The sequence below is a fragment of the Microcaecilia unicolor genome, chromosome 2 (genome assembly GCF_901765095.1).
Source record: "Microcaecilia unicolor chromosome 2, aMicUni1.1, whole genome shotgun sequence".
NCBI classification, from domain to species: Eukaryota; Metazoa; Chordata; class Amphibia; order Gymnophiona; family Siphonopidae; genus Microcaecilia; species Microcaecilia unicolor.
Window position 1 is genome coordinate 502,247,904 of NC_044032.1, and position 25,421 is coordinate 502,273,324.

General features: G+C 41.5%; 1 protein-coding gene across 6 annotated transcripts in view; it reads left to right on the forward strand.

Annotated features, from left to right (window-relative positions):
• The window catches only part of JAKMIP1 (janus kinase and microtubule interacting protein 1), a 360,574-nt gene that overhangs the window by 240,153 nt on the left and 95,000 nt on the right, over positions 1-25,421 (forward strand). For all 6 annotated transcript variants that reach the window (XR_003940703.1, XR_003940707.1, XR_003940704.1 and 3 more), the window contains 2 exons: positions 20,979-21,107; positions 22,231-22,359. Coding sequence is in view for 1 of the 6 variants with exons in the window: in XM_030191173.1 (XP_030047033.1) it covers positions 20,979-21,107; positions 22,231-22,359 (258 nt within the window). In the remaining 5 variants the exon portion in view is untranslated. The remainder of the gene's footprint in view (positions 1-20,978; positions 21,108-22,230; positions 22,360-25,421) is intronic.

Below are 25,421 nucleotides of genomic sequence, written 5' to 3' on the forward strand. Positions count from 1 at the left end.
TACAGTCTAAGTCATAACATCAAAGCTTTTGCAATTAGTTGTGATGATGAGAAGACTTTTGAGTATTCTGGCCATTCTTATTTCAAACTCTTGCTCATCAGAAATTTGGGGGGTCTTTATTTTATAGGCTCTTTATAGCAGTCCGCAAGCTGCCACTTTGGTGAACAAGACCCTCTCACAATAATTCAAGATTCACCTTTTTTTTGTTTTTTTGCAATTTTTATGACAAAACCCAGCTATCAGTAGGGAAAAGCTGGGAAGGTAGGACATTAGAGCACTGGCCTTTGCTGATGGCATTTTTTAATGTTGGAAAATTATTTTAATTTGCTACCAGTGTTTTAGAGGGAATTCAGGAACTTTGGGAGATATGCAGGACTTAAGTTGAATAATAATAAGCTATTCTTATCAGTATCACTAGAGATAAATTAGCGAAAGGGTGGCAGAGTTTTCCTTGCAGTGGGTGTGGGAGATAACACATTATCTGGGTATACAACTTCCCTGAGTTCTCCTACCCAACTGTATGACTGTAAAGCCTTTGCTGACATTTAATAAGACCCTATTTCAAAATTGGTCTACATTGCGACTCTCTTTAAGGGGTCCCATAGCACTGCTTAAAATGGTTGTTCTCTCACAATGGCAATATGTGTTTGCAAGACAGTTCCTATTTATCTCCTTTGGAATGAGAAACTTCTTTTCAAGTAGCTATTGCAATATTTTTTGTAGAAGGGCCTAAAGCATGATTTAGGGTCCAAGAAAAGACCTATGTGAGCATGATCCACCCACTCCTTCCCTTTGATCAGATCCTTGACCAGCTTCTCCATTTGTGCCGGAGATCTGTAGATAACACCCGTCTAGCTACAGGTTCCATCTTCTCTTTTCAGGACAATCTATGTAGCTTCTTCCTTTCCCCAGGATCCCTGCATTTCAGCTGTTCTGATATTGTTTTCACATACCATGCCATTCCTCCACCTCTTCAGCCCTCCCTATCTTTCCTGAAAAGATTATAGCCTGGTATGGTTGTAACTCATTCATGGGAATTATTGAACCACTAGTAAAAAAGGCCCGTTTCTGACACAAATGAAACGGGCGCTAGCAAGGTTTTCCTTGGAGTGTGTATGTTTGGGAGAGTGTATGTGAGAGTGACTGTTTGAGAGTCAGAGTGAAAGTGGCCATCTGTCCCCTGCCCCCTCCATTCATCCTTTTCCAGCAATTCCCCTCTGTCCCTGAGCCCTGCCCTCCCAATCCATGGCCATCCATGTTTGTCTGTCACCTGCCCCCTCCATTCATCCCTATCCAGCATTTCCCCTCTCTGCCTGAGGCCTGCCCTGCAATCCATATCCATCCATGCCCATCTGTCCCCTCCATTCATCCCTATGCAGCAATTCCCCTCTCCCTGAGTCCTGCCCTTCCAATCCATGCCCATCCATGCTCCTCTGTCACCTGGCCCCTCCATTTTTCCCTATCCAGCATTTCCCCTCTCTGCCTGAGGCCTGCTCTGCAATCCATATCCATCCATGCCCATCTGTCCCCTCCATTCATCCCTATCCAGCAATTCCCCTCTCCCTGAGTCCTGCCCTTCCAATCCATGCCCATCCATGCTCATCTGTCACCTGGCCCCTCCATTTTTCCCTATCCAGCATTTCCCCTCTCTGCCTGAGGCCTGCTCTGCAATCCATATCCATCCATGCCCATCTGTCCCCTCCATTCATCCCTATCCAGCAATTCCCCTCTCCCTGAGTCCTGCCCTTCCAATCCATGCCCATCCATGCTCCTCTGTCACCTGGCCCCTCCATTTTTCCCTATCCAGCATTTCCCCTCTCTGCCTGAGGCCTGCTCTGCAATGCATATCCATCCATGCCCATCTGTCCCCTCCATTCATCCCTATCCAGCAATTCCCCTCTCCCTGAGTCCTGCCCTTCCAATCCATGCCCATCCATGCTCCTCTGTCACCTGGCCCCTCCATTTTTCCCTATCCAGCATTTCCCCTCTCTGCCTGAGGCCTGCTCTGCAATCCATATCCATCCATGCCCATCTGTCCCTTCCATTCATCCCTATCCAGCAATTCCCTTCTCCCTGAGTCCTGCCCTTCCAATCCATGCCCATCCATGCTCATCTGTCACCTGGCCCCTCCATTTTTCCCTATCCAGCAATTTCCCTCTCTCCCTGAGTCCTGCCCTCCCAATCCATGCCCATCCATGCTCCTCTGTCCCCTGCCCCCTCCCTTCATCCATTTCCAGTAATTCCCCTCTCTCCCTGTGCCCTGCCCTCCTAATCCATACCCATCCATGCTCCTCTGTCCCCTGCCGCCTCCATTCATCCTTTTCCAGCAAGTCCCCTCTCGCCCTTCCATGCCCCCCCCCCCCGTCGCATCCATGCTACTCTCTCTCCCATGTCTCTATAATAGCAACAATATCCATGTCTGCCTCAAACATCAAGGCTTGCAAATATTGAACCTTTTATACTTAGACAACAAGCGTTTGTGCTCATTTCTTTGCATGTGTTATTAAGTGAGTTGTTTAGATGCTTTCTATATTAACATTACCTTCTCCAATGCTGACACGTTTTTGCTGGGAGTGACTTTCTGAATTCCCTTGTTTCCTTTGTCACCCCCCACCCTCTAGTTTAAATGTCTAGAAACCTACTGTCTGAATTTTTCACCAAGGATCCTTTTTCTTGTCACAGAAAGTTGTAGCCCATTCTTACAGTTCAGCCTGTCATTTTTCCACAGACCAACTGCTAGAATAGTTTCCCTGTAGAGAATCCAGGATCTCCATGCTTCTAAAAGATCCTGCAGTAGGGATACCCCAGTTAACATCTGGCATATTAGAATCAGCTGTTAGTGTACTTCTGCTTTCACAGCTATATTTTGAACATCTTCAATTAAATCTATATTCATTTTTTCTGTCTCTAAGCAAAACTCTACTCTTTCCAGCAGAAATAAACTGGGGACTACCATGGTGGTGCAGGAACCGCCAATACCGTGAAGAACATTTTGGAGAATATCTGATTAGTGCCGAATGAAATGGTGTTGCATACAAATGTGACTAGTGATTTCACTTGTCTTTAGAGAATGCTAATTACCATTACTAAACAGCAAGTAATTTTTCCATTTTCCAGTTTAGGGATTTGAGTACAGTGGATTCCGGTTGAGACACTGATTAATCGGGGCAGCTGCCTATTTGGTTCAAATCCGGGAGAATAACAACAAAAGCATATTTTTAAGGTGGAAAAGTTTCACTTATTTGGGACACTGTCATGTGCCATTTAATTGGGCCAGTAGCGTCCACATTTGCACTCTCTAGTCTGTTATTCTCTGGGCCAGTGCAAATATTTCTGTCCTCCCCCACTTCCCCATACCATTACCGTGCCCTGCTCCTGAATCAGACATGGGGCTCATGCTCTCATGATCTTGACGTTACTCTCTGCATCAATCTCTGTGCAGTCAGCTGATGTGCATAGAAGGCGGGGCCACCTGGCATTTCTTTTTATAACCCAAAGCAACCACTTCCACCCCATAGCGTCGAGTCCTTCCATGCAGTCTTTAACTTCCACCCCACAGAATAATGTATCTGTATCTGAAGTGGGCACGAACCAGATTCGATACGTACTGTATCCCTTTGTGATTCTGGGCAAGTTTGTTTTTTTGGGGCAGCCGCTTAATCGGGACAAAGTGCAGTGGTCTCGATGTGTCCCAGTTAACTGGAATCTACTGTATAGGGTAATGGATCCCCATATACCTGACTGTACGCTGGTGATGGGGAATTCTGAGCCACACACTTCCCAGAATTCTGCACAAGGTGCTAACTTTTAAACAGTATGATTCATATAAGCTGTTCTATATCACTTGCAAACATCCTCTATATCTGGGACTGTTCTTACCTTTTGTTCTACTAAAGTTGGGTTTAAACCTTTGCTTTTTATTTTCTGATACACGCAGTTGCTGGTAGGGAAAGGCATCCTATTGCTATTCTGTTTTATTTTTTTTTCTGTTTCCCCACCTTCAGGGTTTATATCATAGTATTTTTTTCTAATTTTATAGTATTTTTCTACTCCTCTGCTTATTTAGGAAGCAGCTTGAAGGCACATGAATTTTTCCCTTGAAACAGCAAGTTTTTGTGTGTGTTTATTCATGCTTCTTGAATGCACTGGGTTACTGTTGCTACTGTAGTTTAGCTGAGCATACCTGGAATTACCAAGGGATGTGCGAGACTATATGTGAAATACAGCCACCAACCTTAAAGAGGTCTGAGAAGTACAGAGCACCTGAGCAGGGCGGAGCCTTAGGAGTCAAAGGTGCCCAGGTGATCAAAAGTCACTTGCTCAATGTCTTGGATTCTCCTCAGTCCTTCCGAGCTGCTAGAATTAGAAAAACATGGAAACCAATAATAATCACAGGTAATGCAGAATGCATTACAGTTCAAGCAAGACATTGCATTTCCTACAGATGTTTGCTGGTTTTGTAAGGATTGCATTAGGTCAGCTTGTCTGTCTCCTGAACTTTGTGGTGCTTTTGCTTGGCTGGAACAGTGAAAAGCCCCAGTTACATAACTGAGTGAGTGGCACTGCACAGTGAGCAAAAAAAAAAAAAAACAGAACAAGAAACAAGGCAACGTTGATTCAAAATTGCCTGATTGTTTCACAGGCAGTGAAGTGCACTGAGGACCAGTCTGTAGCTACGTAAGCTTTATTTAAATGGAATATATTAGCTATTAACTGTGGAATCTTCTTGATCTCAGCAAGATGGAGTATGTGCTTCTAGTCATCTATTTCTCCTTCTTCATCTGCCTGTGCGCTTTAGTGTGTTTGTATTTTTCCGGTTGCCAAGAAATGACCTATAAACATGAAGGTAAGAAAGCTTTGGATTGTGAATTTGTTCACATTTTATTGGGGAATTCAGTGCCATATTATGTGAGCCACTTTTACCCTTCCATGTTCAAATAATTACAGTACCTGTATAGGATATAGGAGACTGTGCTCAAACTATCATATTTTTCAGTTTCTGTGGACCTGTTGTTATTCACATTTTTAGGTTTGTTTACAGATGTTGCAATTGTGTTACTGTACTATTTTGTATTGCTGCATACAATACTAAATATTTACATATGAGCTAGCCTGATATTGGCATTTCAAGCTTTAAACATGATAAATATTGTGGCTAAATAATCCTTGTCACTGCATTTATTTCAAAACATTGTGATAATTTATTTTTTTAAATACACAGCATCATGTAGACTTGTCTCTTCCAGCTTTGCTATTTGCAGGGCTTTTTTTTTCATTTTTCTTGTTTTTAATCCTAATTGAGTGTTTATGGTTGAGTGGTAAATCTTGATTTGGTATTTCAGGTACCACCTATTGGGCTAGATTCAGGAAATAGTGGTCAAAAATTGGGGCCGAAAAAAATCAGCACTCGATGGTATTCTATAATGGGCACTCAAAAATGAGCACCAATTATAGAATAGCATTGAGTGATGATTTCAGCATGCAAATTTGGATGCCAGGACTTATGCCTACTGAAACCAGGTGTAATTCCAGACTCCCAATTTGGGTGCACATCCCTGGTATTCTATAACACTGTGTGCAAATTGTAGAAATGCTCCTGACCGCCCATGCACCTCCCATGGCTACGCCCCCTTTTCAGTTGCATGCTATGGGATGTGGGCACATGTTGTTATAGAAGAGAACATAGCAAGATGTGTGCAGAATTTCAAACTGGTGCCAGTTAGCACCTGATTGGCACAAATTGGCACAATTGGCACAAATTGGCATGTTAGCCAATTCAGTTGGGCACACATCTTGGATTGGCGCACAAATAATCAGCACCCAATTCCTCCCACCCCCCCATATATAGAATCCAGGGAATTATACTTAACAGATCAAAACAGAGAAATACCTAGCACAGTGGTTTCCTAACCTGGTCCTGGAGGCACCCCAGCCAGTCAGGTTTTCAGGATATCCACAATGAATATTCATGAGATAGATTTGCATGCACTGGCTGGGGTGCCTCCAGGATCAGGTTTGGGAACCACTGATGTAGCATATTACACTGAGGGCCCTGTTTACAAAGGTGCACTAGCATTTTTAAGAGCGTGCTAACAGTGTAGACGCCCATAGGAATATTATGGGCATCTACACAGTTAACGTGCACTAAATTCGCTAGTGCGCCTTTGTAAACGGTATCAATAAGGCCCTAAAAGGACATTGACTATAAATTTTGAGTGGTGGGGGAGTACTGTAAACTTATTAATCAGTTGAGAAATGGAGATATAAATATAAGCTTCCAAGTATTAGCAGTTAGCAGGGTGTGCAGATGATATCTCTGGGACAAATTTTAAAATATAATATTGATTATACATTTGCAGCATTTTCTAGAAACATTTATAGTCATTTCCAGAGATTGGAGAATCCAGCAAACTCTTCAAAATCAGTGGCATCAAATCTAGTATAGGATGTTCCGAGGAAGTTATGTCATTCTGTACCTGTAGGGAACACCCTTGATAAATCAGATCCATGACTGTTGGCAAGAAACTCATTTCCATCCCACAACTGCACCTTATACAGATTAATATTAAAATACTATTTTGAAGTGGCTACTTGTTTATTTCTTGTTGCTTTCCTTCTCTGATGGCGCTGAGAAAAAAAAATCAGATAATTTAAATTTAATTAAGTAGGGGGGCATCTTGCTTTTCGGGAAAATTGAGACCAGCAGGCACCTAAAGTCTGATGGATGGAGGAGTTCACATCTGTTTTATTAAATTACATCTGTTTAATGCCAGCATAATAATAATAATTATGGAAGTGACATGCTTGTGCCTAAGGAAAGAGAGAAGATGGCTGCCCAGAGGTGGCAGCCTTTGTTTTCTCAGTCTTCCATGGCTGGCATCATGACTGTTACGGTGTGGCCCTTGCTGCAACCTGTTGTAAATGCAGTCATCTCCCCACCTCACCCCCTAAAGTGCTATCTGGCCTGAAAATTAAGAACTTTAATGGACAACATAGCCTTGAAGGTCAGATTTTCTGTCCATCTCATAGAGATCATTATTGGCCTGCAACTAAGCGACGCAGACATTCTGGTTATTTTTTATATGGTTTCCTTTTTCACCAAAGTCTCAGTGGATGAAGCAAAACTCAGACACAGCAAGATCTGGACAACTGCAACAATCATGACAGCCTTTGTCAGCTACAGAGCAGCAAGGGATAGTCTCAGAAGAGACTTTCTTCTAGCCCTTGGGGCCAAGAAGGGTACATGTGTTGGGGAAGAAAATAAAATTAAAAAGATGTCTTATAGAGTCACAGTGACCACGGAGAAGTAAAAGATCTATGATGCTTATCTCTTCTTCCTTGGGGTACTACTGTTATTCTCCCCCATTTGCATCACAAATACATAAGTGCAGGCATCCAACTGGATTGTGTGACTTTGTAATTCACAGTCTCATTCCAAAATATTGCCTGCAGGAGCAGTAGTAAACCTGGCACTCAGCTCTACCAAAGTACACCCTGAAATAATGGTTAAGGCAGTGGTACAGCTTATTTCCCTCTGTACTACATGATCTAGAAAGTGTAATCTATGATATTTCGGGGAATTCAATTTACTGATTGAACTTTCCATGTGCTGCCCTGGCAAATAATTAAAGTATCCATATGGTTACAAGTCTCTCAGATCAGCTAGAAACTTTTATTTGCCAAAGTTTGAGAAAGAAATTTATATGTCATCTGCCAAATTATCTCAGTTTAGTTATTCTCAAGAGTTCATAAGTGTGACGTGGTAAAATGTTCCAAATTGTCTTCACATGAAGCAGCATCATTGTAAACATCAGAAATGTCAAAGAGGCAGGCATGGTGCTGCTTAGAGGTCCTTGAGTTTTGCAAATGGATCTGCTTACAGAATATCCACAATGGCTATCAGTGTAATACCTTTGCATACACTGCGTCCAAGTATCGGAACAATTTGCTTATTTAAGCCACTCTGAAAACCAAATCTGTCTGTGATCCTTGAGGACTGCAGTTCAGTATCCCAATGTGGAAGCACTTCTTACAGCAGTCAGTCCAATAAATGAAGTATCTCCAGTATGTGGGGAACACATGTTAGCAAACCATATATTTAGAGATGTACTCACTTTAGCCTTGGATTTCATCCACACCTGTAGTTCTCTCACACTTCCCAGTTAAAAGAAAGAGGTAGTAGAAATCTCTTAATCAAGCTAGTCTGTGTGTGTGTGTGTGTGTGTATATATATATATATATATATATATACAGTAGATGGATATGCAGAAGATGAAGGGAGTGCTAATTGCACAGCTGTGTGGATACTTAACTACACTGTTAATTGCAGTTTTGCTAATGATACAACCCAAGAAATTCCCTGATGCCACAGTTTTACAATCTGTGTGTGTGTATTTATTTTTTCATATAGCAGTTTTCAGGCTGTCTGCAAATGCTAGGAGCAAAGCAAACTGAGATTATCTGGTTGTTATAACTACAGAAGAGAGTAACCCCTGAGCTGATCAGCAGGAAACCTTTCTAGCTTCACTAAATGCCTTTTTCCCCTTTGGTTGCCATTTCCAAAGCTGTTTCAGATCTCTGGAGGATGGCCTCTTATATCACATGGTATGGTTTCTCTTGTGTGATGACTAATCGATCATTTTGTTCATTAACGTTTTCTTTAGGATTCATTTATTTAAGGAGAGTGGGGTGGTTTCAGATATAGGACGATAAAGAAAGGAATTCAGGTTGACTATTGAAATGAACTAGTTTGATAATATCTCAGAAAGAAGCATAAATGTTTACGAGAGGTGAATAGAAAATTCAAATTTTGAGCATTTGTCTCATAGGCAGCTTAATGCTTTAGAACATTTATATCCATTGAGCTTTACATGTGGTTCTGGTGAGAGCTGTGTAACATATCTACTTACATTCATGCTTTGTGTAAACAACAGAAAAAAAAACAGTACTATTTCATGGTTGAAAGATTATATGAGAACCAATCATTCACATCTAACATGGCAAAATTGATTGCATATTTCTTTAAAATGTAAAGGCATAGAGATTGTTAAAACAAACAAAAAATCCCAAAGCACTTAATAGTTTGCTTATTTTGCCATTTACATGATGCCCTAATGTAGAGCATGATGTTGTAAGCTAAAATGCATGGAGTCAAAGAATGTTGGACTCATCTCATGGAATGACTGAAGATAGAGAGGGGAATAGGATAAAATCAGTTTAGTTTAGCAGTCAAAGTATGATGGTGCTCCCTGGTACAGGATACCATTGCATTCTAAATTTCTAGAAACCTTGCTTTAACCATTTTTAACAGCGTTTCAGCTCATGTCAGTACACACTAATTATATTTATAAGAGATGTTAATCATACATTAGACTTATTCTGCATATATTAGGGGAAGAAGTTATCAATGTGGGCTACTTTTAAAACATATTATTTTACTGGTAACCCCTTGTGAGACCCCGAGCGAGGGTTGGGGAGTGGGTCGGTAAAGTAGCACAGCGGACAAAGGGGTGAAACCAAAAATAAGTATTTATTCAACGGAGTCCTCAGGCCTGTTCCTTTCACAGGGCCTGAGATATAAGATAGAAAACTTCTGCAGTTCAGTACATTCAGTCTTAAGCAAGCCCCTGGAGATAAGTCATAGGCGCCCCGTATAAGAGGCTTTGGGAGGCTAAGCCTCCCCAGCCCAACCAAGACCTTCTCCTGCCTCCTCTGTCATTACCTCCTGCCCTCCTCGAATTCGAGGCAGGAGCAAAAAGAAATTGTATCTTCTTCTCCTTGATGGTGCCCCCCCCCCGCCCCGCTCACTTCTTTTCTTACCTGGCTGCCTGCCTGATTCGCTACCTTCCTAAGGCTCCTTCCCCAGCAGTTCTGAGCATAGAAGAAGGTATAGAGCCACGTGCTGCAACACTCACTCACAGACTCACAGACAGCTCTGCCCAGAACCTCCTCCTGTGACACACTTCCTGCTGCCGTTCCTGTGAGCCTTGAGTGAGTGTCAGAGCACATGGATCTATACTGGCAGTTCTTTTTTTTTTCAGTGCTCAGAACCTCTGGGGAACGAGCCTTAGGGAGGTAGTGAGTCAACCACCGGGTAAGAAAAGAAGTGAGTGGGGGGTGGGCGCCAGCAGGGAGAGGAAAATACAAGTTTTCTTTTCTTTTTTTTTTCAGTGGTTAGAACCAGGAGGGAAGGAGCCGTGGCTTTGAATGGGGGGGTGAGCGGGCTGGCTGGCTGAGGTTTTGAAATGGGGTTGGCCACGGGATGTGGGGGAGCCCAAGAAGGTTAGATTGAGAACAGACCTGTGAAGATGTGATTTCATGTGCCCTATTGAAAGGCGAGTTTAATTTTATTTCCATTTAATTTCAATATAGTCCATCTTATTTTATAACACCAGGCTTCCTAAGGCACATTACAACAGCTACTAAGATGAACCCATCAGGAAAAAGGATATCCTCACTGAATTTGGTCATCTCTATTGTTTAGAACAGTGTAGAAAAATGAGCACAAAATAGAGAGTTTATCACTACTGTCTCTACCAGCTACAATATTTTTTAAGCTGTTTTAGTGGTATTCAATTTTTATTTCATGATATTTATATCTATATATGGAAAGTTTTCAAATGAAAAACTTTCAAATAAGTACAAATATATATATATATATATATATATATATATATATATATATATATATATATATATATATATATATATATATTTATATTGCCCTCCATCTTTTAAGGCACATCCTATTCAACTGGAACAGCTTTTGACCTTTTACACATGGACCATGCATAGCAGTTCCTCATTTCTAATAATATTTTGCTATTGTTCTGGGTGAGTGAAAATGGTGGCAAGCTCTTCCTACTGGCTTTAGCCCATATAATGGGCTAGAGTAGATAGGTTTCCTGTGATAGCATTGTGCTTATTTGAATTAGTTTTCTTGTACAAGCTTTGCTTGAATTTTAAAACACGTGAACAAGGGCAGGGCTAGGTGGGAGCGGAGCTTGGTGTATTGTCAGACAATTATGTATGTAAGCCCCACCGCTGGGACCACCCCTAACCCCACCCCCTTTAGCCTCCCCAAACAGTTGGGCCACCGACCGCCTATGAGATAAGCCAAACACAGTCTGAAACTGCCGGGGTGGCCATGTCCCAAACACAGCCGAATAGTTCTCTGTTCTCTGCTGAGGTCCAGGTCTGGCTCTCAAAGAAAAACTCATAAAGTTCAATCTAGCAATAACAAATAGCTTACCTGAGCCAGGTCGCGATTATGGAACTGTAGCTTCAGGTATTCTTCTCTCCCTGGGCCTTTTTAACCTCAGCCTGGCCCTGTCTTTTATACTCCCAGGTCTGGGCTTCTCCCCTCCCGGCTCACTTCCTTCTGAGGCTGGACCAGTGCTCTTAAGGGGGCTCTGGCTGTTGGAGGAGCTGCTCTTAAGGTGGCCCAGGCTATCGGTGGGCCTTTTCCTAAGGGTGAGGGGCAGTGTTCTATAAACCCCCTCACACTCTGGTTATTAGTAACTAGGTCTCTGCATAAATTGAACCTGTGCTAGAATAACACAAGTTAGAGGTAAAATAATGTCTTAACAGTAGCCTATGTTGATAACTACACTCCTAAGAGGGTAATTCCACCAGAAAAGTGCTAACATTTACACAGCAAATATGCGTATAAATGACCAGAATAGTGGCATATATGTATGCATGACAAAAATCTGGCTATGAGCTTTTCTGTAACTGTGCAGATATCTTCAACAGTGTGTATTGTACTGGTGGGTAGAGCATAGGTTGGACAGATTTCTCCATGTAACTTATATAATACTATAAGCTACATTCATATCTCCCAGATCTAGGCATTTGCATTTGCACCAGCTGTATGGCTGGCATAAATGTTCACACCTAAGTACATACACGCGCATATACCAGGTTTTGCTAGTACTCTATAAAGGAAAGTAGATGTCTACTTTCTATGTACAATAAGGCTCCACATAGACATCCTGTTACAGAATTGCTCTCTTAGAAGCAAGTCTATAAGTGGCCACCTCCTTTTAGGCACCTCAATGCTGTACAGTGAGATCCTGTTCTATAATGGCATCTGGTTGCCCAGATTCTGTTGTATGAATACTAGCGTAACCCAGCATCAACGTGCTTAACATTTATGCACCTACAGTCACACCATCCATAGACCTGGGTAACTGCCACTGCGAAAATTCAACAAGGGCACACCTAACATAGTGCTGCCTATACCCCTCCCATGTGAACATCCCCACTATGCTATCACTTAGACGTGAAAGTGTACACTCACCCACTAAAGTGCTGGTATTTTATACATTTTTGCATGCAAGTGACGTGTAAATGCAGACGCCTGGTTATAGAATTGCCCTTTTACTGTTCTTTGTTAACAAATTTAGGAGGTTTGGCTGAACTGTCATTGAGGAGTTATTTATAGACATCCATGGACTAGGGAATAAGACATTCTTCAAAGAATAATAAAAGACTATACTTTATAGTATAATTATTTTTTGTCTCTCAAATATGGTCTGCTTCCACTTATTAACACAACCAATAATTTAAAAGAGGTGATGTATTTTGGAGAGTATGTGACTGGCTCATCTTAGGAACCCTTAAGGTAGGCTTTGGGGGGGGGGGGGTGATATATGTAGGGGTGGAGATTCTTTGAGGGGAGTCATGTGCAAGGGGTGTTGAAACTCTTTGGGGGGGGGGGGGTCTAGGTCAAAGGGGCTTCTCTATTCAGGAGGCAGCTTCAGTGGGAGAAGTGAACCAGGGTTCTTCTAAACCCATTTTCAGTGTTGCTTGAGAGCATCAGGCCTGGCTTAGTTTCAGGTTTATTATACATCTGGTATACCACCCATCAGCAAGTACCATATAGGCGGTTGACAATAAAATAAATGCATAGATGCATAGCGAAAGGAAATACAATACTTCAGTAGGAAAGGAAGAAGATAATTGCTGCTGTGTGCCTACGAGTGTTTCCATCATCCCAACCAGCAGAGAGAATTCAGTCTGTATAATATCATCCAGGATAATATTGTAAGAAAAAGTGAGTTTTCGGGTCCCCCTTAAACTGAGGAAGAGATGATTCTTATCCGTAATGGGAGTTTGTTCCATAGTGAAGAAGCAACCACCGAAAGTATAGAGGATCGTATAGTATCTTAACAAATTCAACAGGAGGGAACCACCAACAGAGCCTGTTGAGAGGACTGGAGGGTTTGGGAGGTCATATAGGGAATAAGACATTCGTATAGAAATAGAAGTGACTTGGAAAAACAAACTATAGGGCTCATTTTCGAAAGAGAAGAACATCTCAAAAGTGGTATAAAGCAGCATTTGGCCATTTTTCTCACCAAGTGTCCAAATTGGTATTTTTGAAACCCATTTTCCCAGACGTTTTACTGTGCAGTTCATCTGCAGTGCATTCAAATCTCAAGGGGGTGTGTTGGGTGCATGTTAAGGGTGAGATTTGGGCATTCCTAAGACCTGAACGTTTTCCAGCTATAATGGAACAAAACGAAAACATCCAGGACTAAAACTAAGACGTTTTGAGATAAACCCGTTTTAATAACGACTAAGCCCAAAAAGGTGCCCTCAATGTCCAGGTGACCATTGGAGGAATAAAGGAATGATTCCCCTTACTCCTCCAGTGATCATTAACAGCCTCCCACCCGCCCAAAAATGTAAAAGAAACCGTGCATACCAGCCTCTATGACAGCCTCAGATATTATAGCCATTCCTATTAGAGCAGCAAACAGGTCCCTGGAGTAGCCTAGTGGTCTGTTCAGTGTACTGTAGAAAAGGGGGCCCAGTAACCACTCTGTTACACTTGTGATGGTAACTGTGGGCCCTCCAAAACACACCAAAAACCTACTGTACCCACATATAGGTAACACCTGCAACATAAGGGCTATTGTTGTGGTGTACAGTTGGGTGCAGTAGGTTTTTGGTGGGTTTTCAAAGGCTTCCCATACAATATAAGGGAGCAATGGTGAGATGTGTACCTGGGAGCTTTTAGGTGAAGTCCACTGCAGTGCCCCACTGCTCAGCTGGGATGTCTGTGTGGCCATTCTACTAAGAATGCTGTCTCCTCCATCACAATGATTGTTTGCTTTTTTTTTTTTTTTTTAATGGGCCAAAAAATAAACGTACAAAGCACAAAAACATCTAGCAAGTGGGCATTGACATTTTGAGGAAAACGTCCAGTCAGACTTAGATGTCATATCGAAAATGCCCGTCTTTGTGAACTAACATAAGTATCTTATAAGAAATCCTTGCCGATATTGGCAACCAGTGTTCCTGCTTTAGGAGGGGGATGCCATTTTTTATTTTTTTTATTTTAGTTACATTTGTACCCTGCACATAATCCTGTCGAGTGGCTCCCAGAAGCAGTTTAACAGCAGTGTTTTGTACGAGTTGTAGACATTTAATATCCTGTAGATGAAGCCCAGGGAAGAGTGGCTTACTGTCACAAACCTGGTTTGTCAAGTGCAGGGCCAGATGCATGTGCCCACGACGCTGCTGATTCCTTTCCTCCTGTGCGCCCACAGTCTGGGCGCATCTACGTCTGGTTTTGTCTACATTCTGGGTGTGCCTACGTTCAGGGCACGCCTACTGTGATGTCAGACGCTTTCAGTTTAAAACTAGGAACCTTACTTTTCCTCTTTGCCTCGGCTACTTCCTGGTTGGTTGTACTGGTGCGTTTCTCCTCTTGTTTACTTCTTGACTTCTGCCTGGACCTGACCACTGCTGGAACGCCGCCTGCCCTGACTCCTACCTGAAATTGACCTCCCCTAGTACGCCGCCTATCTTTACTTCTGCCTGGAACTGACCACTGCTGGAACACCATTTGCCCTGACTTCTGCCTAGACCTGACCACTGCTGGAACGCCGTCTGCCCTGATTTCTGCCTGGACCTGACCACTGCTTAGGTCTGACCTCGCTTTCTCCTCCTGTCTTTGCCTGAGCCCCTTTCTCTCCCTCCCGACTCCTAAATCCTGTTGGCTGCCTGAACCCATGGGCTCATCCGCTGGGGAACAGCAGGTGAAGTGTTGGGTTTGCTGACCTCTGGTTCTCAGACCAGCCTAAGGGCTCACTTAGTTCTTCGGACAACTGTGATACAATAATCAAGACTCCCAGTAACAAAGGAATGTAACAGTCCTCAGTGCTCACAAGTCAAGAGAGATTGTACAGACCGTATCTGTTTCAGATTAAAGAAAATCTGCAGATGAGGAAGGAGAGATGTTTCTGAAGATTTAGTTGACTGTCAAGATGCACCCTTAAGATCTTCAGAGATGCAACAAAAGCAACTTGGGTGCCAGCCATGACAATGGGCAGTCCCAGGAGGCACAAAGAATACAGCTTGCAAGGTTTATTGCAAGTTGCATTTTCATCAGTGCTTAATCTGTGGTACTGAGATACTGCAGATGATGACTCTCACGGTACATTAAAGTGCTGTAAAGGCCTCCTTTTACTGTACTTCAATAACTGTCTTCCTTAGTTAAACTTGTGTTTTATTGAGCAATAACCTTGCCACTCTCATCTAGTTTAGTCATTGTAGTAATAATCTTTTTCAGGAGCCATAAACCTTGAATCCTTCATGAATCCACTGTACATATATATTGCGTATAGTCTCTAACTGTTGCTGTTGCACAATGGATCAGACATCCACCTTGTAGCGGCCATGAATGCTGTTTTCTTGTGTCAGTGGCATTAGGTGGTCTGAGGAACAGAAGCTGACCCAGAAATTGAAGCCAGGTCTCACTTATGGCACTGCGTGACACTAAGAATGAATGGTCCCTGATTAAAATTGTAATTAACTCTATGAAAGCACTAGATTTTTATGCAAGACTCTAGAACCACTGAAATTTACCTGGACAACAACTAGAGTCTTAAAGTGTGACAGTATGACATTCACCTGAATCTGTAGGTCTCGTTTTGCCAGTGATACAGGGAGCCTTTTATAAGTTAGGCTGTTATGAAGGGTGAAACTTTTAAGGGCTCAGGATTTTCAGACTGTTCTATAATCATTGCTACTGTCTTTGATATGATTTCTGAAATGCGGTACTGAATTGTCTCCCTGCTCTATATCTGAAAGGATTACAAATGACATAAGATGGGGCATGACATTTGAGAACATATGGGACTAGATTCTATACATCACTCCTAAAAATTTGGCGTCAAAATGAAATACGCCTAGGCATATTCCATAAAATATATCTAAATTTCTGCGCAGTTTATAGAATATGCCAGTCACCTGTCCGTGTGACTAAATTCAGTCATGGGCGGTTTGGCCAAGTAAAACTTGGTGTAAATGCCAATGCCTAAATTACATGCCGGGTGTATTCTATAATCATGCACATAGATTTTAGAAATGCCCATGACCCACCCATTCCATGCCCATGGCCATGCCTCCTTTTCAACTATGTGACTTGGAATTTACATGCATCACATTATAGAATACGCTTAGACAGTTGTGCACGTAAATTCTAATTAATGTCAATAATTGCTTGTTAAGTGGCAATAATCAGTGCTGATTGGCTTGTTAACTAATTAAGTTGCACATGCAAATCCAGAATATGACTGGATTTGCACGTGCAACTTAAGTCTCGCTATATAGAATCCTGGGATTATGCCCAAAGTAGGATTGCATTGAATTCTCATGTTATGGCTGGTTAAACTTAAGATTTTGATGTGGGTATGCAGACCATTGAAGTGATGCTCCACATTGCGTACATAGAAAAATGTAGGCAGATAAAGAACTTATGGCCTATTCAATCAGCCCGTCCATGCCATCTACTCTCTCTATCATTCCCTTAGAGATCGTATGTACTTGTTTCAAGCTCTGTTGAATTCAGATACTGTTTTCGTCTCTACCATGCCCACCAGGAAGTCGTTCAATGAATTCACCACCCTTTTCATGAAGAAGTATTTCCTCAAGTTACTTTCACCTTCCTCCTATGCCCCCTTATTCCAGACCTTCCTTTCCAATGAAAGAGACTTGCCTCCAGCGCATTTATGCTGCATATCATATTTCCCCTCTCCCGCCTTTCTTCTAAAGAATACATATTGAGATCTTTAAGTCTGTCCCCATATGCTTATGACGAAGACCACAGACTATTTGAGTAGCCGCTTTCTAGGCTACTCCATCCTGTTTATATCTTTTTGAAGATGTAGTCTCCAGAATTGTATACAATATTCTAAATGAGGTCTCTACTGGCCATTCCTCTCCCCCTATGTACCCGAGCATCTTTCTAGCTTTCACCGTCGCCTTTTCTACCTGTTTGGCCACCTTAAGATCATCACATACGATCATACCCAAGTCCTGGTCCTCCGTGCACAAAACTTCTTCACCCCTATTGTTCCAAGCATGTGATTTGAGGTGACTGCTGAGGTCAACTACTATGGTTTTACTGGAGACAGAAATTGAAATGCAAATCAGGGTGATCACTTTAGCTGGTGGAATGCTCTGGAATGCCTCCTCTCTTGAGTTACAGACAGTTGAATCCTGTTGGGATTCATAAAAAAGGTGAAAACCTATTTCCTTGAGTCGGCATTTGGATCAAGTGATGGTACTGTCTCCTGAGAGGGAGTACGTTTTAGCATATATAGATTTGTGAATGGGGGAAATATGCATGGGCATTTATTGGTACAAATTATGACATAATATGTTATATTACAATTTCAACACAATATGTGATAAAACATTTTAATAGCATGGAATGTAATCAAAGATGGACCATATAGACAGATAAGATAGAGTAACAGGAGGAAGAAGATAAGGGATTAATTTAAAGAAAGTTGCACTTGAGGTCAGAATGGTGTTTGAAAATGATCTTAGCTAGGGTAGAAGTGGATAAACATGTCCTGCTATATAGTATGTGCAGCCAGTGTCATTGGCAGGTGTCACATCGTGTGATGTCCGTTGGAGAGGAATGGTTAGGGATACTTCTTAGGAGGACCTCAGTGACCTTGGGGTGTGTGTAGAGGGAGATCCTGTTCTTTAAGTACTGTGAGCCATTTTATTTAAGGGCCTTGAAGATCAGATGTAGAGTTTTAAATTTAGACTTTTGCAAAAATGATGTGATGTGGTCACGTCACTTACAACCTTCTATTAGTCTTGATGCAGCATTCTGAATCAATTGGTGCTGGTGCAGACCCTTTATAGTCAGACCAGTGTAGAGTGCATTGCAGTAATCCAGTGTTGATATTATCATGGTGTGCACAACTGAGACAAGACTTGCCTTCTCAATGTAAGGAGAGAGGCAGCGTAGTTGTCACAATTGATAGAAGCAGGTCTTGACGATTGCTTGGATTTGGAAGATCAGAGTAAGTGTTGCATCTAGCTATTCCAGGTTTCCTGAAATTTTGATGTCAGATATGTTTCCACTTGAAGCTCGGTTTTACTTGGGTTCAGACAAAGTTTGTTGTTTTAGCCCATTCCTGAAATGATGTTAGACAGGTAGTCAATTTATTCAGGGCTGTGGTTAAGTCAGGTTCAGTGGCTATGAGTAGCTGCACGTCATCCAGGTAGATGTAGAACTGAGTGTGCATCGACTGAATCAGCTTGGCTAGTGGCTTGAGGTAGATACTGAGCAGAAAAGGTGACCGTATCGATCCTTGTGGTACCCCACAGGTCATTGCCCATTGTGGCGATGAGGTGCTGCCAAACAGTTGTCTGTTGCCTGTCTGATAGATAAGTATTTTGTGAAGTAGGAAGGTACAGGAACAGTATGCACAGGAGTAAAGCTTCATGGGCAAAAGCCTAATACACCATCAAGCAGATCTGATGCACTTTTGAGAATATGCATGAGATTAAGTACAGTGGGATAAATATCTCCAGATACATGAACATATTTACATGGCTGAGAAAAGTTGTAAAATTAAGGACACAAGGAAACGTGGAGGGGCATTTTCAATATGACGTCTAAGTCTGACTTTGGAAATTTTGCACAAAACATGCAAAATCCAAATAGGAAAGAAGGTCATTTTTGAAAAAGGAAAATGTCTCTCTCTCTCTCTCTCTCTCTCTCTCTCTCTATATATATATATATATATATATTTATATAATTTTTTAAATACTGTTTCGAACAATGTTTTGGACGTTTTGTTTTTTTGGTCTAAATATGTGCACAATGTAAAGATTCATTCCATTGGGGTTTAGGAGGAGCCAGCATTTTTAGTAGACTGGTCCCCTAGACATCCTAGGCAAGCAATGGGGCACCCTAGAGGGCACTTCATAAAAATGCTCCCAGGTACACATCTCACCTTTTCTCCCTTATCTTGTCCCCTGAGCCCTCCAAAACCCACCCAAAACACACTGTCCCCCACTGTACACCACTACAATAGCCCTTATGGGTGAACGGGGCACCTATATGTGGGTACAGTAGGGTTTTGGTAAGTTTGGGAAGGGTCACGGTTTTCCACCACAAGTGTGATAGGTAAAGGGAGATAGGGACCCGAAGTTCCCCACTCCATAGTGCACTGCACCGACCATTACACTTCTCCAGGGACCTGCATGTGCTCTGTACACCTGGCTATAACATCTGAGGCTGTCATAGAGGCTGGTAAGTCATACTTTTATTAAATTTTTAGGGGGTAAGAGGGGGTCAGTGATCACAGGGGGGGTATTGGAAGGGGTCACCCCTGATTCCCTCCAGTGATTGTCTGGTCATTTAGGGCACCTTTTTGTGTCTTATTTGTTCTGAAAATAGGTCTAAAACAAAACTTTGAAGTTTCAGCCCTAGACGTTTTGTTTTTGTTCCATTATGGCTGTAGTGTTAGGCTCGCCATAATCCTGCCTTCAGATTCCCCTGACATGCCCCCTTGTGATTTGGATGCAGTGCAGACAAATTGCATAGATAAGCATCTGTAAAATAGGTTTTGAAAGAACCAATTTGGACGTTTTGAGAAGAAAAACATCTAAATGGTGCTTTGACACTTTTTGGATGTTTTTCTCTTTCGAAAATGAACCCCATATTGTAGGAAGCAAGAGGAGGGCATAAGACTCTGATGATAAAATCACGGATTAGCTCCCTATTGATTGTCTGAATGTTTTCTAGGTTAATGGGGGTATTATATGTTTTAGCTCACTATTGGTAGGTAAAATAATATTTTAAATCAAGCAAGTTTTTCTATAACATTATGTGCTGGTATTGCAGATGTACCACTTCATGAACTAATTTGAGAAAGAATGTGTATGGCCTTTACTAAGTTGCCCTGTAGAAAGATTTGTGTTTATTTGTAAAGGTGGCTTGCAGTTTGACTTGCATTCATTCTCTTGTCATACTGTCAATATTGTGCCTTTGAATGGTGGCCTTGGAACATCCTTTCTTTTAAAGGAGGGAAAATAAATTATATAGATGGTTACATTGAGTGATTTTTTTTTCAGTGCTAATAGTCTAGTCAAAAAACCATACACAGGATATAGGATAGCACCACAAAATTGGAGGCTGCTGTAGAGAAGATGTTACATCCCAATAATATTTTTGTTGTCTTTATTCCAAGTAAATAAAGATTAGCTTATAAACAAACAGTCTGGAAAATTTTTATATAATTTAAAAATCTTTTTGCAGACAGTTCATTTGATTTCAGACATCTGGATGGTTGATGTGAACGTATGGAAGATAAAATTGAATTTATTGGTTCATCTTAATTCATAAATAAACTTGGCAACAATCCAGTGATTTACGTAGTTGAATCTTTACAAACTGCAAGATGGGTGCTGTTCAGAAGGGGCCGGCCTCAGTCAGGGTGAAAGACGTTCATTGTGGCTCAGTATTTTCTTACATTTAGTTCCAATTATTGACTTTTATGCTGAAAGTACCAAGACAAATTTGCAATCAACCCTCAATCCATGTGGCTGCCACAAAATACTGTAGCTGCTTCACTGTTTCTTAACTTTATAAAATAAGGCAACAGTGTTTTCTAATGCAGTGTCATAATTAATTGGAAAATAACTTGACTTTTCAGAGGCATGTTGTGGAGACGTTTTTTGGATTTGATGAGGAATCTGTTGACTCGGAAACATCTTCTGTGGCCTCCTGTACGACAGAAAAAACAGATAGAACACCAGCAACACCCGAAGAAGAATTGGATGATGTAAGTAAGTTAGTGTGTGTAGTTCTAGTATCATGTTTCAAGAAGTGAAAATAGTGTTAATGTGCCAGTGGAATTTAGTATGCACCAGTGCTCATAAATGCTTGCTATGAACATAGGGTTTGATTGATTCAAATTTAAAACTTAGGTGAGCTTTTTCTAGTGCGGTGCATTTTTGCACCTATCACACACATGCCATAAGTGCAAAACCTATGTGGTACATACAGGAGGCGTGGCCTGCATCTGCTGTGCATTTACTGCACAAGGCCTACATCGCACAGGCCTGTATTCCGTGGCTTGGCAAATAGCAAGGGCAGCGCCAAGGCATGGAATGCAGGCTCTGTTGGAAAAGAACAAAACAAATGCTGCTGCTGTGGTTTGACAGGCTGAACTCCTCCCTTCAAACAGCATCCCCTCACAACCCCCTCCATCCGATCCCATCAGACATTAGCACCTCTCCCAATACCATAACATACCATTCCTGCATTTGTATCCCACCTATTTCTGCATAAGAATCAAAGCGGGTCATAAAATTAAGCCAAAAGCAAAAAATTGAAACATATCTAAAATCACTCAAAATATTTGTTAAATAAATAAGTCTTCAAGGATTTGAAGAGCAATATATAATTAGTCATTGTCCATATAAATACCAGAATCATGTTCCATAAACTACTAGGTTGGTAACTGAATGAACTTTCATGAAATCTTTTAAGTAGCATATGCTTAACTGTAGGAAAACCTAAACTTAGGGCCCTGTTTACTAAGCAGTGTTATAGATACGTTAACATTTTTAATGTGCGTTAACCATGTACGTGCCTACAATATCCTTATAGGCGCCTACATGGTTAGTACATACTATAGAAACACTAATGCACCTTAGTAAACGGGGCCCTTAATGTGGAACAGAATCGAGATGAAGATCTGAAGGAAGGTATAGATAATTGAATGTGAGAACTTGGACAAACCATAGATAATCTTAAAAATCATACATGCTACTTAAAATTCTACACATGCAGCACCTGGCAACCAGTGCAAATCCATCAGCAATGGTGTAACTTGATCATACTTTTTGACCACATACACAGAAAATACTAACACAGTGTTTTTGCTGTTCTGTTATTACAAGTGTACCCCCAAGGAGGAATGTGATCTAAGGTTCCGACAGCTCACCCGAGAGTATCAGGCATTACAGAGAGCCTATGCCCTGCTTCAGGAACAAGTGGGAGGAACACTGGATGCAGAGAGAGAAGCAAGGGTAATTTTCATTCTTTCGTCCTTTCTGGAGACTGGCAGAACTTTGTTCTTGGAGAGTTGTAAAGAGCCCATGTTTCAGACATAGTCCCAAAGCTAATACCCATTGAAACAAGGACAAACCAAAAGCAGAAGTTCCCATAGAGACCGGGGCCCAAGCAAAATTATAACAGCGGAAATCTGCAAGTTTTATTTACTTATTTACCTCTGCCTTTAATATGCTCTTTCCTTTTGCCAAAAAATAATTGTGCTTTTTTTTTTCTTCCCAATTCTTTGTTTGATTCTTGGCCTCTAGAGAAATGCAGAGTCTTCCTTCTTCTTAAAGGAAACAGTTCTAGCTTTAGTTCATTATACACGATGGGGGTAATTTTAAAAGGGATTTCCATGGCCAAAACAATATATCATTTGCAGAGATAGGCTTAAAGTTACCTCTTCAATATGTGCATAAACTTACATATGTGGGGGCAATTTATATAGAGCTTTTGTCTGTGTGTGTCCTGTTTTATGAGCAATAAAATGCTTTTTATAAAATTATGCAAACCTCATGTGCCTAAAGGTGGCAATTCTATAACTTGGTGGTAACATTTAAGCACCAGTTATGTGCATCAGAGGTGCCAAAATTGGCATATGTGCACGTAAGTGCAGTAGGCGCTATTCTGTGAATTTACACCTAGGTGCAAGGTGGGCATATAGGTGGGTGGAGCATGGGAGGGCTATGGGCATGCCTCCATCTTATGCACATAACGTATAGAATGCTATAAGTTAAGTGTTGTGCATGACACACTTAGATTTTCCCATTTACATCTGTCATAGAGCTGTATATTTTGGCGCACCAATTCAGGTTTACTCTAGTTTTCTGTAACAGCATCTTGGCATTCTGCGTGTGATATTAGCCTACTTCACTGGAGGCACACAGTTATAGCATTACCTCCAAAAAGTACAAGCACAGAAAATCTGTGCTGCACTTTGGAGTGGAGGAGTAGCCTAATGATTAGTGCAGTGGGCTTTGATCCTGGCAACCTGGGTTCAATTCCTACTGCAGCTCCTTGTGACCTTGGGCAAGTCACTTAACCCTCCATTGCCCCAGGTATAAAAAACTTAGATTGTGAGTCCCTTAGGGACAGAGAAAGTACCTGTATATAATGTGTACAGTGTTGCGTAAATCTAGTAGCACTATAGAAATGATTAGTAGTAGTAGTTTTACACATTCTGTATGTAGGTGTTTCCAGGGGTATAGTTTGATGGAAGTGAGGTTGAAAAGTATGCACATGTTTTGTAAAATATGCACTTCGATGACAATACTGGAGTTGACAAAAGAAGTATAACAACTTATCAAAAGACCTCAGCAGTTCTACTCATCTGAGTACCTCTACACTGATTCTGATCCACATTTATTTGTTGTTGTTGTTTCCGTCCGATTTGCTGAAACTATAATCATATGCCTGCATATTTTAGAAACTTGTAACTGACAGCTAAACTTTTAAACACCAACTCAACAATATTCACTTCAATCAAAATGCTGGAGTTGACAAAAGAAATATAATAACTTATCAACTTAACATATAGCAACATAGTAAATGGTGGCAGATAAAAAGACCTGAACGGTCCATCCAGTCTGCCCAACAAGATAAACTCATTTTACATGGTATGCAATACTTTATATGTATACCCGAGTTTGATTTGTTCCTGCCTTTCTCAAGGCACAGACTGTAAAAGTCTGCCCAGCACTGTTCCTAACAGATGCTGTCCTGGTCAATTTGTCAGCAAGATGGATCTGGCTTAGTGTTAGGGGGTATATCCTTGATATACAGCAAGTGGTGAAACATGACTCATGTTGGATAATTTACCCCGAGCCGACATAAGATAAGTGCATTTATTAGATATGGAACAAACGAAGCGAAGTCAAGTTGCCAAGGAAGCAGTTTTATTGAAGGACCCAACACGACCCATGTTTCGGCAAACGCCTGCGTCAGGGGTCAGAACAGGGTTGAAGCGTGTGCTATCCTCCCTTAGACCTATATGTTCACAATTGTCAATAAATCAGCAACGGTGCTTCTCGTATTGAGCCGATCATTAAAATTGCTTCCTTGGCAACTTGACTCTGCTTTGTTTGTTCCATCTGAGGCCCTCTATATGATTACAGTAGACAGATGTATTTGCACCAGCTTTGGAGCAGGTGTAAGTATGTGCGTTGGCATTTGCATGCTGTTGGGGCTGTATCTGGGAACCTGTTTCATAAAGGCACATAAGCACCTTAGTTGCCTATATATAGTTCACCTAATTCTATAAACTTGTGCATCCAATGTTGTGTTCAGTGCACAGAGTTGTGCATGCAATTTAGAGAATAGTATCAGTTGTGCGCATAACATAGAATAATTAGCTGCTAATTGGCATTAACTACCAATTACTACACATAACTGGGGTTAACTTGTGCACTAATTAGCAATTGTGTGTGTAACTGCCCTTAGTATTTTATAAATTGCATGCTCAAAACTCTATCGCGAGCAACTGCAAGAGGGGGGCGTGGACCTGGGAGGGGCATGGATGGAGTGTCTAGCAATAGCTCACACAGTACTAGCATATACTCACCTAACTGCTTTCAGTTAGGTGCAAGCATTTAGACCAACCATTTAGGTAGCAGAAGCGCTAGCACCTAAAGTTAGGCACGTAAATACAGACTTAGGCTCATATTCAATAACAGTAATTGCATGCACTACTACTACTTATCACTTCTATAGCACTACAAGGCATATGCAGCGCTGTACACCATACAAGAAAAAACAGTCCCTGCTCAAAGAGCTCACAATCTAAATAGGACAGGCAAACAGACAGAACAACTAAGAGGTAAGGGAATTAAAGAGGTGGAGATAAAAGGGTACAGGGCAAGTGAGTGTAGTGGTTAGGAGTCAAAAGCAGCGTTAAAGAGGTGGGCTTTCAGCCTGGATTTGAAAACGGCCAGAGACGGGGCTAGACGTACAGGCTCGGGAAGTCTATTCCAGGCGTGAGGTACAGCGAGATAAAAGGAACGGAGTCTGGAATTAGCAGTAGAGGAGAAAGGGACAGACA